The sequence below is a fragment of the Mastigoproctus giganteus genome, chromosome 6 (genome assembly GCF_048544385.1).
Source record: "Mastigoproctus giganteus isolate SK-2022 chromosome 6, ASM4854438v1, whole genome shotgun sequence".
In the NCBI taxonomy this organism is placed as follows: Eukaryota; Metazoa; Arthropoda; class Arachnida; order Uropygi; family Thelyphonidae; genus Mastigoproctus; species Mastigoproctus giganteus.
The window spans coordinates 222,247,523-222,265,283 of record NC_143580.1 but is presented as its reverse complement, the minus strand read 5'-3'; the positions used below and the strand labels follow the sequence as shown (position 1 = coordinate 222,265,283).

The window sequence follows — 17,761 nt, the reverse complement described above, 5'->3', positions numbered from 1 at the left end:
CAGCGTTTTGGATTCAATTTTGGTATCCCTTATCAAATCAGAAATTGAGGGAAGCACCTAAGAAGTAACCTATCGTCACTAAAGTTGACGAAAAAAAAAACCTATGTATAGACAAGATTTTTCCGCCAAAGGAGTATAGGTAGCGATGTAGCTTGCTGGCTAAGCTGCTGTGGAGGAGAATAAAGATTTCTTTTTCTGTTGACTTTCCATAGCGATTCTCTGGTGTCATTGGAGTGGGAATCATTACGAATGGATAAATGATAAGTTCTTTTTTTTGGTTTGCTGCTGTTCTGTGCTCTAGAATTCGAGAAGCAGGGGTCAGCAGGGCTAGTGTTGACTCTCGATGCCCCTGTCTAAAATCTATGAATAATTTTGGTTTATACTCCGTACGATTACCGTGATCAGAGGAGTTTAACTTCATTTGTAACTGTTTTGTTGGAGCCGATATACCAATGCATCATACGACGTACCCCTGTCCATTTTTGGTTCCTTCAGGATAACAGTTAGCAGCCCGACATCAAACTATTTAATTTGGCCCAATCAAAAACAATTGGGCATCCTTGTAATTGTACAAATCCTTGCGGATATTTTTGCACACAAAAGTCATCGTCAAATAATTTCATCTTTTTTTTTTTTTTTTTTTTTTTGCCTGGCAAAATGCTGCCAACTACAGGTAATCTATTAAAATAATGATTTCAGCTTCGTCTCCGAGTTCTGTTTTGTCTTCATACCTTAGCGTCTGATAGTTCTAGCCACTTTTTTTTATTTGTTTATTCTTTATTTATTTTTTTTTAAAATTTATGCTGCCAACTACAAGTAACCTATTAAAATAATGATTTCAGCTTCATCTCCCAGTTCTGTTTCGTCTTCATACCTTAGCGTGTGATAGTTCTACCCACTTTTTTTTTATATATATTTCAAATGGAGTAGATCGTTTGGTTTTTATCATAAGTAGGTTTGTGCGATTACGAGGTTTGTACAAGGTCGCGCTTAGACGCACGCACAATGAGAGTAGATGCTCTTGCTGATGCCGTCACATTGGGACCAACGAAATACCGATATGAGCTTGGGCCTATTTTAAATCGGCTTTCTAGGTCAGTGCACACGGCCTTACGCACGCAGCCATTGTACTCTCCGTAATGCGACCTGAAGATAGCTCTGGATATGTTTATATTGCTAGAACTTTTAAAGTGTTTTCTTATTTCTGCCACAGAGAAGTGCAGATTTATTCTATATATGTGTCATTGTACGTTTCAGAGCTAAATCGTGGATCTTGTTTTGTTTATTGTGGTTGGATCAGTAGCTTAACCACGATTCTTCCCTGTCCCTCAAATCTAAATGCATTTTGAAAAAGATAACCTGTTGCAAGTTATTAATATTTTAGCAGCTATTCCTAATTAAGCTTAATCAATCATTGCTTTGTAGATGGAAACTTGTGAAATGGTAAATTATCGCTGGCGTCAATGAAAGATTTAAAGCTGCGAGAACCTTTGTTTATAAACAAGATCAGAACTAAGGTTTTAAAATTCCTCCATTAATTCCTGTAGACTCATCCTATCGATGCTATTCATCACATTTCTCATTCTATCAGAGGAGTAAATGATATAGAGATATTGTAAGTTTTAACGTGTCCTCGGAAATTTTTATATTGTGGAGAACTTGGATTCGGGGCCGGATTTGCACATAAGCTAAACAAGCTACAGCTTAGGGCTTCATATTACAAGGGGTCTCGTACTAACTTAAAAATTCTTTTTTAATATTGTCACAGTGAACCTGTGAAGGGCCTCAATACATGTTATTGCATAGGGTCACAACAAGTTTAAATCCCGGTAATCATTAATATTGAATCATCACGTGGCAATAAAAAAAGGGGGGGGGACTATAGCTCCCTTATTTTGATCATAGGGGCGCTGTAGCCCCTTGAGCCAATACCTCGGCCCACCCCTGATTATAATAATCTCCACATAATGTCCGAAAGTAAACCTCATGAAATCCAGCCTTCTGTTACAATCTTTAAAATTTTGGATTTATGCCCTCTGGTTCCTCTCTCTTTCAAGTGATAGTGTTTTGACGTTTAATAAGGTATAGGCTTATAACTTAAAAAAATAATAATTATTACCTGAATTGGAAAGAAAAAAAAATCTGTAGTAAACTTATGACGAACGAATCTCTTTTATTAGACTTCCTCTTTACATCTTTGTCTTGCAAATTCTTCTGACATTTGGTGGAACTTTTATAAGTTTTTTGTTTTATGGATACTCGATAACTTTGAGAAATTAAATCACTCATAAATCAAACTGCCACTTGGTTAAAATACGTCCCCTTTTAAGAATAATACCTCTAGGTTATCGATTGCAGGTTGGATTTGGTCCTGTTTAAACCACCAAATATATTGTGGCATCAAAAACCGAGAGCGAACCAGAAGAATGTTCAAGCTTCTGCATTATCTGTAAACAGAACAATTTTTATATGCTGTTCCTCCCCCCAACACCACCCAAGATTGGATCTTTTTTGCTTTTCCTAATGTCTCCCTCTTCCCATCTAAAAAAAAAAAAAAAGAGATGAAGGCCGCATCTTTCCTCCTTTGAAATAAATAAAATTAAATGAAATCAAAATGGAATATGTATAGCAGAAGATACCGAATAAATTAAATTGATTTTTGAAAAAAAACATTGCCTCAAAGAAAGGTAGTCTGCGAAGGTAGTAGATCATTTTGGATCCAGAACGATCATGACTTGATTTATTTGTGTATGTACCTAGTTCTATTCCCCCACCCCCATCTGTAGCAGTCTGCTGACGTTTGACGTTTTCTTTGCTTCATTAGTCAAGTCTCTCTCGCCCTCTTTTTTTTTTTTTTTTTTTCGTCTGCGACATGGTAAGCATAGTTTTCTGCGTAATCAGCGAATTTCTCTTTCTTCGCTGTCTCATCATTCACCCCTTTTTTAGACAAACTTTTTTCTTACGTCTAAGTGTGCTGAAGGTTACTGGCCTCACGTGTAATTAATCAGTTGCTTTGGGAGAATATTTCACTTACAGACTTAGTAGTTTCAAGGTTATAACGGCCTCCCAAGGTATTCAACCCGTCAGGCAGCAGTTTCAAGGTTAGTAACTAGTCTCTGTGTGGTTTTCTAAAAACGGTAAGCTGTTTTGGATTTTGAAACAAATTTCAGTTAAATGAGATCATTCTGGATAGGTATTCCTTAAACGGTGGCACGCGTAACACAGGCAGTTGGCGACAGTTTAAGTGGCAGGTATACGCAATTTAAATGGGGAGCAAAAAAAAAAAAAACCATACGGATTTGTGACAGACCACACAATGGGTCACCAGCAACTTTGAAAGATAACTTTTTTTTTTTTCCAGTGCAACGGTTTTATTTTATAAAATTGTAAGGTTCCATCATTGTTTTATTTGACATTTAGATGAAAATATTATTATTGAAAGTTAGAGCTTTGTTTATTTATTTTTTGCTCAATAGTAACCCGAATGAAATCACGAGTTTTGTTCATGGGAGAAATGCACAAAATTCATTTATCATTTGCTGGTTTCACGGTATCGCAGTCTGCGAATCCTTTCTTAGGAGACAATCAAATCTTCAGCTTGAAGATTTGATTGTCTCCGAACCATCAGATGCCACTGCACCCAGGTAACAACCGATCTTATCTCGCAGTAATCAACTGTGAAACTTTTTTCCACTACACTACAGATTCAATTGCTATCATTGTGGTTGTAATATCCTCCCTTTGTCAATTAGTCATTTTCTAAAACGTAAATTATTTAATTTATATTTAAAAAAATAACTCATTAAATTCTGGTTAATATCATAAACTTGATTTCCGCTTGAGATCTTTTGAAGACATCAATTTTTCTGCATGGTACGTCAGCGCCATCTTTTACACAATAAGTGTGATTTGTATCGGTAGAAATTAAGTTTATTTTTTACTAGTAATGCGATAGTGTCTTATTTAAACCAGCAGGAAATACTTCAAATGTATATTGACATATGGTGTGTACAGGCTCTCTCCCCAACATCAAACAGTTCCGGTGGATGGGTCTGTTATTTCCAGTTGAGGCTTCCAATAAAAAATGTTGATGTTTGGCCATCTTATGCTGAACATAACAGCTTTTTTGGGCTGCCATGAGTAGTACTACTGCTTCAGTTTAATAAAAAAACATTGACCACCTACCTAATATGATGTTGGTCCTCGACGTGCAGCCAAAACACGTTTATGGCATTATTGGACCATTTTGCAGCGCCCTAGTCACTGGAACCGATTAAGGCAGCTTCTCGTCCTGGGTACCATTCAGGCTGGTGTCGGCCAGCCACGGTAGATGCTATACTCGTGTAGTGTTAAAGTATCTTTCTTATCTTTGTTTTGGTTAATAAATAAGTACAGTTTTCTCACTCCTGTTTCACGATGGACATGGGAAAATTTTCAGACTAATTTTAAAATACATAACAGTAATTGTTTGTTTTGTTTTACAAAAAAATCACGTGACAGTATTGTATATTTTAATGTAATTGAATGTTTAAGAATTCACCCTTTCTAAGAATTCATCGGTTCTAAAATTTATTCCTAGTTGTTTTAAGAGGGTTAATGTCCAAACGGAACCGTAAAGTGTGTTTAGAGAAGTATTTGATAGTTAGTTACCGCTCTACTGACAACCTAACGTGGTTTTCAACCCACGTCTTGGAATTTGCAACTTTATGAATAAAAAAACAAAAACATTCTCCTCGTAATTTATATGATAATAAATAATGTAATTTATTTATCAATTTACAAAGACTGTTAATAAATTTAACTCAGGGGCTCATATCTGGCGAGTATGGACTTGGCACATTCAGAGTCCTGAACTGGTGATTACCTTCTACTCGCTCTCTCTGTCACACACGGTAACTCCAATTGTGTTTTTTTTTTTTTTGGCTGGCGCAGCAAAACCTCAGGCTTTCTTGCACCCAGGGTCGGATTTAAACTTGTTGCGACTCTAAGCTATAATATATATTAGGCCCTTCTCTCTTACAGTTCACCTGTTCTTAATAAAATTTTTAAGGATGGACCGAGGCCCCTTGTAATGTGAAGCCATAAGTTGTAGCTTGTTTAGCTTATATGTAAATCCAGCCCTGCCTGAACCATATGGCTAATAATAATTGCAAGGTTTACGTTGCTTATTTTACAAAATAACGCCCGGCCCCATGGACAAACCTGCAAATTTTATTTATTTTTTAAACCTGCTACAGCACCGTAACACAATAACGAGCCGTCGTTGGCTTCGGATAAAACGGAGCAGATGTGCCGCTCTTGGAGCAAAATTGAACAGTGCGACTAAATAACGTTTAGTTCTATCAAATTTATTATTATTACCGAGAGAGAGAGAGAGAGAGAGAGAGAGAGAGAGAGAGAGAGAGAGAGAGAGAGAGAGAGAGAGAGAAGGGAATCACCAAGAAAGCGAATGATGATATCCAGCTCAGAACCCAGGGTGTGCCAAGCTTATTTAGCACAGTGGTTTCGACACTTAGTGTGATAGAAAAACTAGGAACCACTGTTGAGAGAGAGAGAGAGAGAGAGAGAGTCAGAAGTAGAAGGGAGAATCACCAAGAAAGAGAAGAATGATGATGTATAACCCCAGGGGCTCTGGTGAGTATGGGCTTGGCACACTCAGGGTCCTGAGCTGGATATCATCTTTCTTGGTGATTCCCCTTCTACTTCTGACTCTCTCTCTGAGGGAAATTCAGAAATTTTTTTTTTTTTTTTTTTTTTTGGCTGGTGCAGCCTCAGGCTTCACATAATTTTATATTTTTATTGATTTTTTTTATTTTCATTCTTATTTTCGAAACTAACAAATCGTTGAAAGTTCCAGACGAATATGAGTCCTATCGGTAGTTTTACGTCGACAATAAAATTGGGCAGTTTTCTATCAGGAAATATAATTAAGTTACACTTTTGAAGTTTTTGTTGTTCTCCTCTCATAAGTTTCGTAACCATTTCACAAGTGCGCTGCTGCAAGCGAGTGTGATATGTCATGGCAAAACGTGTGTGTGTGTGTGTGTTATATATAAAAAGGAAATATTTGTTCGCTTGCGTGACGAAACTTTTAGACTGGTTTCCTGCAAAAGCTTTATTAAAGTTGGCACAAGCCGGTCGCGCGAAACTCTTGTGATCTAGGCGTGGCTTTTTCCCCCATACGGATGTTGAGCAGTCAATGGAAGCCAGTGAAGTGTTAAGCACTTTCGCCCCACCGATGTCAACAATGGAAGTATCCTGCCTATCGTTAGGGCTAAGGGATCAAATGGATCAGATGTGCCGCCAGGAAAGGCACTGCTGAGGTTTCCAAAATTGTACAAATGAAGTCAGTTGACAGCCAGTACGTCGAGATAGGAGCTGAACTGCATCGAAAAATTTAAATAACTTTTTACTGTCATGTTTACACGGAATGCTAACGAAATGTAAACTGGCGGATTGGGAAGTTGCCAAGTTGCATTAATTTTAGGAAATTTTGTTTATGGGACAGAGAGAGCAAAATGAATGCAAAATCGTGGAAGAAACTGTGAGTACTGTTTCATATGTATTTAGTCATTTAAGAGGAATTAACTGGTTTTGTTATATGGTAGGATGCTGACACTGAATGTTAGAACTATTATTGTAACATTTTTAGAATATTACTATTTATAATTGCGTGTGACATTTCGGAAATTGCATAAAAATCGTATTTTGAAAATATCCGTTTTACGTGTTAAGTAACGCATAATGGAAATTTTGCATTGTGTATATATATTCTGTGTATAACAAATAGCAGACATGGTTTTTCCCCCTCAATATATGTTTTAAAACTACGGTAAATTTATGTGAAGTGTATAAATAGAAACTTGGATTCCACATATTAACGTTTTCGATATTGAAATGGTATCGTATTATCGTTATTATATTCAGTTTTTTTGTACTAATAAGAAGACCTCCTTACTTAATATTATACCTTATTATTACAACTGATTATTGCTGTTACACGAATAATAATGAATCAAACTTATTCCGTAGTAAAATACTATATTTTCTATGTAAAAAGAAAATTTTGATAAATTTCATATGAATGTATAATAACTGGAATAAAATATATTTGATACGGGGAGGTAAATTCAATCCTGATACAATTTTTCATGTGAATACACATTTAAAATTTTTTTTTTTTTGCTAAATATTTAATTTTTTTTATTAGGAAAAAATAAATTAGTAATAAAGGCCTCTTTTGCGACAACAGTTTAATTTGTATTTACATTTAGGACCTTATCAGTGCTGTAGTTTTAACCATTGTGGTATATGATACCAGTATTAGTTTCATAAGTTATGTACATCATTCAGAGAGAGAGCGAGTGCACCATCTTGCCAACGTGACGTATATGAAAATGCCATTTCATGTTCAGTGGTTTATGTATTTCCTTCTCACGATTACTGTTCAAGAACTCTTTAAATAATTTACAAAATTCTAGGAAAACGTATACATTCAAATCAGTTCTTAACCAACTGCATTGCCTTTTATCAGATTTTTTTTTTTTTTTGTTTTGTATATCCTTGTAGCTTAAATGAATGTTGATATTTTTATAAAGCCATTGATATAATGTGTAAACTATTTTTTCTACGTGCTTGCCACTTTTTGAGGTTTTGATTGTTTTAGGTTTAAATTGATTGTAACAAACAGTAAGCCATGCATAAAGTTTACCTTAATTCATTCAAACAGATCAGTTGACACATCTTTATAGTATGTCTTTGCTTTAGTATGTAATTTAGATGTTATTGCAAATAAACATGATCTAGTTGTAATAATTTATGTATGACTGTTACTTGGTCACGAAATGTAGGCATTTAATCTTACGCATTGAGGATATATAGATTAAGATTTTGAAAGTGTGTTCATATAACTCGGTGAATATATTTGAATATGGTATTCATTCACTTGTATATGTATCGCAGTTTTTATTTTCTCTTCAGTTACCTATGAAAATTTATTGTAAACAAAAGCATGATCAGCTTGATACTCAGAATTCACAGCATAAAGTACTTTATTGTACTTTATGCTGTGAATTCTCAGTATTGTACTTTATGCTGTACTGCATACAAGAAAGCAATGTTGTAGAACAGTGCAGGGATATTTTAAACCAGGTTAAAGCTCATAAATTGAATCATTTTTATTTTTTCTTCAGTTACTGAGAAGAGTTAGTGAAGAAATGGCCCCTAGCAGTATGACAAGGGTTCTAAATTTATACAAAAAATAATAATAAAAAATAAGGCAGCAGTGGTGAACCAGTGGCATGTGCCATAACTAGTATGCATGGGAAGATATGCTAGTGCCTTGCTAATTGTATTGGTTTCGCCACTTGCCACTAATTTGGATTCAAGTCTCATTGTAGACTGGAGGAATTTCTAAAAGATTTCTTCAGTTGGGACTGTAGTTAACTACTCTCAGGTTTAGAGAGTAAGGTGAGTTATTTCAGATTTTTTCAGTGTGTGTGCGCGATCTAATTCACTAATGAGCCTGAAAAAACAAACAAAATTAGCTATATTTGATGGCGAAAGCCTGAAATGTAATTCTGTGCAAAATTATAGAGTAAGGAAGCATTATTCATAAGTCATTTCAAAACTAAGATAGTGACTGAAAGGCGTCTCCATAGCCAGGTGGGAAGGAGCAGCAGTGCATAGCACATGCTTCTTGATTAGACCGGGGTTCGAACCCGTCACCACCAAATATGGAGGATGCGGAAAGGTCAGGGAATGACCACCGCATATCCCGGAGCAGTATGGCCTTAGTTGCTAATGCTTCTAAAAACCAAATAACAAACAAACAACAGTGACTGAAAACAGTTTACAAATCATTTTCAACTATTCTCGGTTTCAGTCAGTTTTTTATTTTCCCTGCTTATTTCAGAAATCTGTTACATTTAATTATTATATGTTTTTTGAAATTTGATATGCATAGTTGATTGCCAGTTTTAATTAATGTGAGATAGTGATGCAAGAAAGCAAGTGTATGAGCTTGTGTAGCATCACCAAAAAAAAAAAATCACACACCCATTCCCTCCAAATGTTTGTCCAGTTCCTCCTTGAATTTATTTAAACTGTCAACTTCAACAACAATAGATAGAAGTTTGTTCCAGCAATTAACCAACCGCTTGGCTAAAGGCAAATTTCTGCACATCTATTCTATGACTGTCTTTCCTCAATTTGAATTTATGCCCCCTTAGGTTTGTAATCAGAGCCAGAGGAAGAATCCCATCAGCATTCAGCACGCTCAACCCATTTAAGGCCTTGTACACCTCAATCAGATCACCTTGCAGGTACCTAGTCTCCAGCCACTGCAATTTGCAGAACATAAGCCTCTCTTGGTAAGAGAATCCCTTCATTCCCCTCACCAATCTTGTTGCCTTTCTCTGTACAAGCTCAAGCAAATCTACATCCTCCAGACCTGTACTCAATGCGTGGCCTGACTGTTGTCTTATACAAAGGGATAATCGCCTCCTTTTCCCTGCTAGCAAAATTCCTGTATATTATTGAGAAAATCCCATGAACTGCTATTGCAGCCTGTCTGCATTGCTCAGAAAACTTCATATCTGACTGTACAATTACTTCCAGGTCTTTTTCATTTTCTACCACACTAAGTGTAGTACCACACAGTTAGTATGTTCCTCTGGGGTTTACTTCTACCCATATGTAGTACTTTGCATTTGTCAATGTTACAAATTTCAGTTGCCGCTTCTGAGCTCATCTGCCTAAATTGTCTATATCCTGTTGCCGTGGCACTAAGGCTGATATACCTTCATCAATATCATAGATAAATATACAAAGGGTTGTTAATGACAGTAATGGTAGTGTGCTACTGCAACAGGATCTAGAAAATTTGAGCAGATGGGCTGGGAAGTGGGAACTGAAAATAAACATTGATGAATACAAAGTCAAGCATTTGTCCCAAGCATGTGGAGATTTTTGCACATGCTTGGGATAAAGTAATTTCACATGATAAATTTATTTACCATTAAGCTAGGAAGTCGTTGGTAGCAATTCACACGGGAGTAAGTGACATAATATATTTTGACAGGCCTTTGAAAAAGCACAGATAAATGTTAAACTTAAGTGTATGCAACAGGTATTGCATTACAAAAGAAAATTAATTATCATAAACTCACATGTAGTTTTCACAAAAAAGCAACAGAATGTTCTTTGAAAATTGTTTTCAATCACTATTAAAGTTTTGATTTAATTTTCCTGCTTTATTTATTTGAGAATGTAGGAAATGTTGATACATACATGGAGTAAATTTTATCCAGATGCTATCATCTCGGGTTTGTTCCGACTTCTCATGATAACTCAATAACCCCTTTCCCCAGTATCTTATAGATAGAAATGTTCTTAAAAGATACTGGAGGTTGAGGGAGGCAGTGTAAATATACGTTTCAAAGTGTTACTTTTTTTGGGACTGGATAATTTATGTCCCTGGTTAAATAAAAAATTTGCTTCAAATTAGTGTTTCTGGTATCGTCACTTAATTTTTTTCCCCCAGCCACTATCTCTGGTAGATGGTGGACTGAGGTAAATAAAAATCCTTGGGCTTGCATTGATAATTTGTCAAGGGCCTGTAAATTTATAAATATCCCTGGCAGCAGTGCAGCAAAAAATACAGTGCTTTTGAATTCTGATTATAAAGCTCACTTTGGTTTTTAATTGTTTACCTACTGATATGAAGAGAAAAAAACCTGTATATCAGGTTTAGTCATTATCATATGTGGAGAAACTTATTTCAGAAGCTTGTGATTGTACTGCCTTCATTATTTTTTTTTTTAGTTCTTTATTGACTATTAGTACTTGACATTCCCCTTCAGTGTAGATATGAAAAAAGAAAAATGGGGAATTGTTTTTATTTACTGTTTATATTTGAAGTAATAAATAACTTTTTTATGCATTACACCTGTATGAATAAAACTTACTATTTTAGGTTTTGCACAATGTTTAACAAGAAAAAGAAGAAGCCAATTATTTCTGCACCCACAAATTTTGAACACAGAGTCCATACTGGCTATGACAGGAAGGAGGGGAAATTTGTGGGCTTGCCACCACAATGGGCCAGTTTAATACAGTTGCATCAAGATAGGCCAAAACCAATTGTTGATCCATCTCATATCACACCAACAGAAATGATGGATTTAAAGCTTCATGTAAGTATTTATTTATTTATTTATTTTTTTTCAAAAATATTTTTTATACTAAAGTAAAATCCTGTTTTACAAGGAACTTCTCAGGAGGTGCGAATCATTTTTTTATTGCATTAAAATTTCTTTATTAGCATTAGCATTAGTAGAGGCATTTGATGCAAGAAAGCAAGCTTATGCAGCATCAGCCAAAAAATAAAAAATAAAATAAAATAAAAATAAATAAATAAAAAATAAGCACTTCCACTTCACCCTTCTGTTCGGTCGAAATACCTGTCCAGCTGAGCCTTAAACTTATTTAGGCTAACAACTTCCATGACAAGGGATGGATTCATTATAATGAATATTAACTAAAAATTAATCCAAAAAATAATTATTATTCAAATAAATTTTTCTATAATATAGAAGTAGCAATTTTTGTATAATTTTATTTAAATAACAGTTTTAAAATAAATAGTAAATAAAATGAAAAAACACATCTACGAAATTAAAAATATTTGTTCAGGCATCATAGTTTTGAAAGAATATTGTATTTATAAGATTTGCTGTATCGTATAAAATTTTAATAATCCACACCTTTAAATGTTTCTTATTGTAACTTTGCATTAATATATCGATTTCTGTTTGTTTAATATTTGATATTTTCTCTCACAAATTAATACAAAAATTCAACTTTAGTGCAATTGAAAATATCTATATTCAAGTTACACCGAGTTAAATTAGATTTATATTTCTAGGGCTTTTCCCTCACAAATAGCACAGCGGTTAAAATCCCTGCCTCTGGGTGGAAAGGCCAGAGTTCAAATCCTGTCAATGACACAAGGAATTTTATGGGCTTTTTTACAACATGGCTGAGTTAGTTGATCTCGACCATGTTGTGAAAAAAAAAGATTACATTAATTTTTTCCTCTCCTCTTGGAAGCTCTAGTTTTTCTTCCACAAACAAGTTGGCTAAAAAGTACTCGCTTATAAGCACAATATACTGATGCCTCATAGCCTTAGTTGCTTTGTGTTTAACACACATCTAACCTTACTACACAGCCCTTTTTATAAACTGTTTTTTCCCTACTATAAAAATAAAAGTAATTAGAGTAATTTTCGCATAGGTAAATGTATTTATTTCAGGTGTTGGTGGGTTGAAAATAATTCATTGTACTGAATATTTTTAGTACTGTTTCACTTAAATAAGATTTACAAAGCATATTTATATTCATTTAAATTTTCATTTATAATAAGGGAAATGAAAATATTTCCAGTCAAGACCTGGAAATATTTTAATTATAGTGAAATGGTATTTGTTTTAATGGAAAAAAAAAATTGCATGAAATGTAAACTTTTTATTTTGATTGCTTTTGATAATAATGTCAGAATGTTTAATTTAAATATTAGGTGCATGACCATAACCAGGTGGTTAGTGTACAAGTACAATTATGCACTGTGTTCAGGTAGTTTCCAGATACGGTTTGTGACGGTACTACAGAAACAAGTCACTGAAGAAGCCAAAAAATTCTGAAATACATCTGACATAGATTATAGAAGTTTCTTTTTAATTTCTGTTATTAGTATGAATTAAATAACATGTTATAGAAAAAATGTGTTACTTTTGTTGATTTTTACTTGAGGTAGTTCACACCTGGTTGGTAAGCAGAGGGAGGATATATGTAACTCACGATAGGCTGATCCTAGAAAGCAGGGATTATCAACCTACAGAAGAAATTGAGAAAATGTCAAAACACTAGATCAGAATTCTATAAAATAATTTTGAGTGATATTTTCTTGCTGTATAGTATTAACTCTATAAATTGAAATGTAAAATCCCAGTTGTTATTGGAGGGGGGACGGAAAGACATACCCCACATACTTTTTTTGCCTAAGAAATTAAATATATTTTTATTGAACAGTAGATATCACTTTATATGGGATGCAGTGCTTTTAAATCTATAATTAGAAAGTATATTTTTTTAACTTTGATTCAGTTATGGATAATATTTGGTATGGTTCCTTGTAGGTAGAGGCGTAACTAGGGATGATGGCACTCAGGGCAAATAAAAAAAAATGGCACCCCTTAAACTGTTCTTTTGGAATTTTTACATTTTTTAACCATAAAAAGGCATCCCTCAAATTTGATGCCCAGGGCATATGCCTCACCCGAGTTACACCTCTAGTTGTAGGTGACAATGCCAAATTCCCACTGTTTTGAAATTGTGCAATTCATAGTGTTCTTAATAGAAATTTACTTTTTTTGCTTTTTTTCAAGTTTTATATTTTAAATTTGAGTATTGAAAATTCACACATTTTTCCTCTCTTTTTGTACGTTTTTAGACTATAGTGCGTGGCAGCTTTGGTCCTGGTCACAGAAATGGTCCTATCTCAGTAACTAGATCTAATTCATTAAGGAAGGAAAGTCCTCCTCAGATGCGTCGTGACTATTTAAGTCGCCTTCCACCTCCAGTGCCTGAAGATGAGAGTACACATATATCGTCTCATTTGCCACCTGGAGGCCCTCCAGTGTATCATAGTCATTATACGCATCATCACCATATGCATCAGCATCCACCCCATCAGCATCCTCAGTCACGTGGTCACCCTCATCATGGGAATTACTATTACCCTGAAGCTCACAGAGATCACGTTGATGGTCATAATTTGCCCAGGGACAGTGCGCCTTCAAAAGGACCTTCTTGGGATGGGATGGATAATAATACTGCACAGCATCCAGGACAATATGGAAGGGATCCAGAGTGGGAAAGGGAACATGGTTATCATCCTGATCATGGTACATCAAAATCTATGGGTATGGTTCCTCCCCCTCATCTTCATCAGGCTAATCCGTCCCATCAACTTAGTCCCCATCCAGCTGGAGTTTCTCCAGCACCCCAGCCCGGACATATCACAAATGGTGAACCTCCTCCGCCCCTTCCAGGAAGGCATCATACCGAACCACTTGTTAATTCAGGACATGTGCAGCATTCACTGAGCCACAATAACAACAATAATAGTAACAATAATAATACCACTAATGCTACTAATAACAATAACATTACTGCTCATGCCCCTAGAAGTCCAACACCTCTTAGTGCCAAAAACCAGCATCCTGCTCAGGTGCAACAGCCCCAGGTGGGAAAGGAACAGTTACCAGCAGACAATCAAAAGGATACTTTAAAAGTAAGTTTTTTTTTTTCCTTTTTTTTTTTTTTTTTTTTAAATGGCATCCTTGAAAACTGAATTTAATGTTTACTTAATTTTGGTATGAAAAAAGTTAATAAGCAATTGTGTTGACATGTTTTATGTAAAATATACATTTTATAAATAAATGCATGCAGATAAAGTAATTTCGAAATATTTTTACATGCTCTCTCAGATGAGAATTTTTTTATAATTATTTGAAAGAACTCTTTCCAATCTTGAACAAGTTTGGAAAAGGAGAGATGGAGAGAGGTGATTCTTTCAACATAGAGGAATATTTAAATTCACCTTCACCTATAACTGAATATCAGCATGGAATTTTTTTTAAAGATATTATTATTTGCATTATAATTTATATACCGTGCATAACATTTCTAAATAACAACATGTATGAAATGTATAAAAATCAATCATCTGTTTTCTTTGTGTTAGTAATTAATACTGAGGTAAGGACATGGTTATTGTGAGCTCAGGAAAGTTATTGACTGTTGACAACCGTGATGAGATAGCATACAAAGGCTATGATGACTGGACTGTAGCTGTAGATAGGGATGGTACATAGTGACAATGGTGGTGCCGTCAGCTTATTGCCACAGTGAATTAAAAAAAATTGAAGATGAGCTCTTGTGTTGTTGCTTCAAGAAATCTTCACTAACAGTGTCCTCTGTAACAGGATCCAGTCAACAAATTGTTTATTACTTAATCTTAATTGTCAAGAAACGGTAACATTCTTGCTGCTCTCCATATAATATTGATTATGAAGCATGGCCATGATTTACGTTTTGTTCTGAATAGAAAATGGTTTTCTATGCATTATTGTGTGACACTGAGTGAAACAGAAGACGGAATAATTAATTTATTGTATTTAATATTTAATATATGTGTGTTTTACAATTAGTATTAAACTTGTCATTATTTATTTTGTCTTCCGTTTCGCTCCGTGTCACACAATAATCCACAATAATAATGAATCCAGAGCGCACAGGCCTCTAATCATAGTTTTCTATGCAGGTGGCTTTTCTACAACAGTCATTAAATTTCGAGGGCAAATGTTCAATTGTGTTAATCTTTGCATAGTTCAGAATAGTTGATTGTGCATGGTCAGCTGTATGTAGTTTTCCCTCAATATAGACCTAAGGCTGGAATCAATATTCACATTACAGGTGCCAGAGGCCTTGCAGAGACGTGTGATTCACAGTATTGTGTACAAAGAATTTTCAGCAATGTGTCCACAATCTAAGAAATAAGTTTTACTTTTTTAATTTATCTTTTAATTATTATTCGATTGAATACCTCAATAATCATTTAAATAATTATTCAGAACAATAATAAAGTTTGTCTAATGAGGTCTTTCTAGAAAAGACATGATTTTAATAGAAGACTACAATTTTCCAACAAAGAAAAGAAAGAGATATCAGAGTAAGTGCTAGAAATCCAGGGAATAATAAGTTGCTGAACTTAAGCATATGTTTTATCCTTGGAAGGTTGTGAAATGGAGAAAAGAACAGGAGCATAAGTATGTTGTGGTACAAAGAGTAGTATGAAAATTCATTTCATTTGATTTTGAATGAAGAGAAATTATTTGAACAGTGGTCGGTTAATTCTTATTTACAAGTGAAACAATTTTTGAATTTTATGAATAGCAATCAGAGACAACCTTTCTCACACATGTAGAGCAATTTAGAGGTTTGCCTGATCATTTGAGTAATGTGACATGAAATGGAGGTGAACTTGGATGGTAATTCTTCTATCAACATTAAAGATCACCAAGGATTTGATGTGAGAAAGATGTGGCAATAATTGTAAATAATTAATGCAAATCTACTAATCTGTATAAAGTGATTTTTTAAATTTCCATATAATGTCCTTTACCAGATACATCAGATCTCTATTGTAGTGAAATGGTAATTTGAAATCCAAAGTGGCATGGAATTTGAGACACAAATAACGTGTATACCGAAATGTGATGTGTAATACAGGATGGAGATAGCTTGCAGAGGAAACACTTTGGAGCATTGGTTTGAAATTGCTTTATTAAGTTTTATTATGGATCAACATTTAGTAAGTAAATTTGGAGATGCTAACTCTAAATTTAGAGATTGAGAAGATTGGACTAGTTATAGTGACTTTCAGCTCCAGATAAGTTGCCCACCCACTTTTAATTATGTTCTAAATTTTATTTGATCTTATAGATTTTTATAAGACCAAATAATTGGCTTAGTTTAGTTTTTAAATAAAGCTGGTATTTCAGAAGTTATACTTGTTGGATTGGTCAGCTGTTGTTAATGATAATTTTTGGGTGCCAAATCCAAGCATTGTAGGTAATGTTTTTGTTTTTTTTTCCCTGATATATTTATAGATAGTATATATAACTGAATATACTGTAGTGTATTATCTTCTTATTTATGTTAATTATTCATGCTACCTATAAGTAATATGGTAGTTATTTTTATAGTTTGGGTACAAACTGTAGTTTAGTGGTACTTGTAACCATTAAATCCTAATAATGAGTGTGCAAGTCGTGATAATCAGTAGTGGAAGTTTCCAATTTAGTGAAGGTTGTAATCAACAATAGTCTAGTTAGTTCCCATTATGAAATTTATTTCATAGTGCAGAATATTAGATATATCCATGCCATTTTTAATTATCAATTTTGAATTTCTCAGAAATTAATTAACAAAGTATTAACTTTAATTTCTGAAATATTTTGTAAAAGTATCTTTGAGTAAGTCTTAACAGTAGCTTAGGTTAATACAAGAATATCCAAAATACCATGGCACCTGTCTCAGACTGGAAATGATGTAAGTAATACCCCTTATGGGTCAGTCTTATTGCATTTTAAGGCTGTTCTATGTATTTGATAGTCACTATTGCAGTGATCATAGTATGACTGAATGTGCTAGCTGCCGAGGATGTGATAATTTAAAATTAAACTTTGTCACATTTATAGATGAAATTGGATCACTTTGCTAAACAGGCTGTCCTGTAGCAGATTAAAACTGTAGACGGGATAGTGACTCAGGTGCCTAACAGTATGCTTGAGATATTTCTCATTCGGGCTCCATATAGAAATCATTGAGAGCAAACTGCTTTTGATCAACAGGAGGCAGCTTTGTTAGGGGGGTCCCTTGGGACAGAAACTGGGAACATACTTTGTATGTTCTCTGTTTCTGCCTCTTGTTACAATTGATTATGTAACTAACCAATTGTCAATTCTTCAAGGTGGTTTATAAGGTTTTAGTTTTTACACTTGAGTACTAATGATATTAAAACAACAAACTGAAGATCTTGTTGAAATGTATAGGACTATTCTGAAAAAATGTTGTGAATTAGGAAAAAATGTAATTGCCCACAACCCTTCCCGTCCATAATAGGAGGGATTTTGT

General features: G+C 34.4%; 1 protein-coding gene across 4 annotated transcripts in view; it reads left to right on the top strand.

Moving 5' to 3' along the window:
• The window catches only part of mbt (serine/threonine-protein kinase PAK mbt), a 125,555-nt gene that overhangs the window by 55,412 nt on the left and 52,382 nt on the right, over positions 1–17,761 (top strand). For 3 of the 4 annotated variants that reach the window (XM_090375716.1, XM_090375717.1, XM_090375714.1), the window contains exons 2-3: positions 10,976–11,195; positions 13,512–14,354. In XM_090375716.1, coding sequence (XP_090231842.1) covers positions 10,986–11,195; positions 13,512–14,354 — 1,053 coding nt within the window. In that variant the 5' untranslated portion in view covers positions 10,976–10,985. Of the gene's footprint in view, positions 1–6,474; positions 6,545–10,975; positions 11,196–13,511; positions 14,355–17,761 lie in introns of those variants that run through there. The other variant, XM_090375715.1, reaches the window with a different exon arrangement.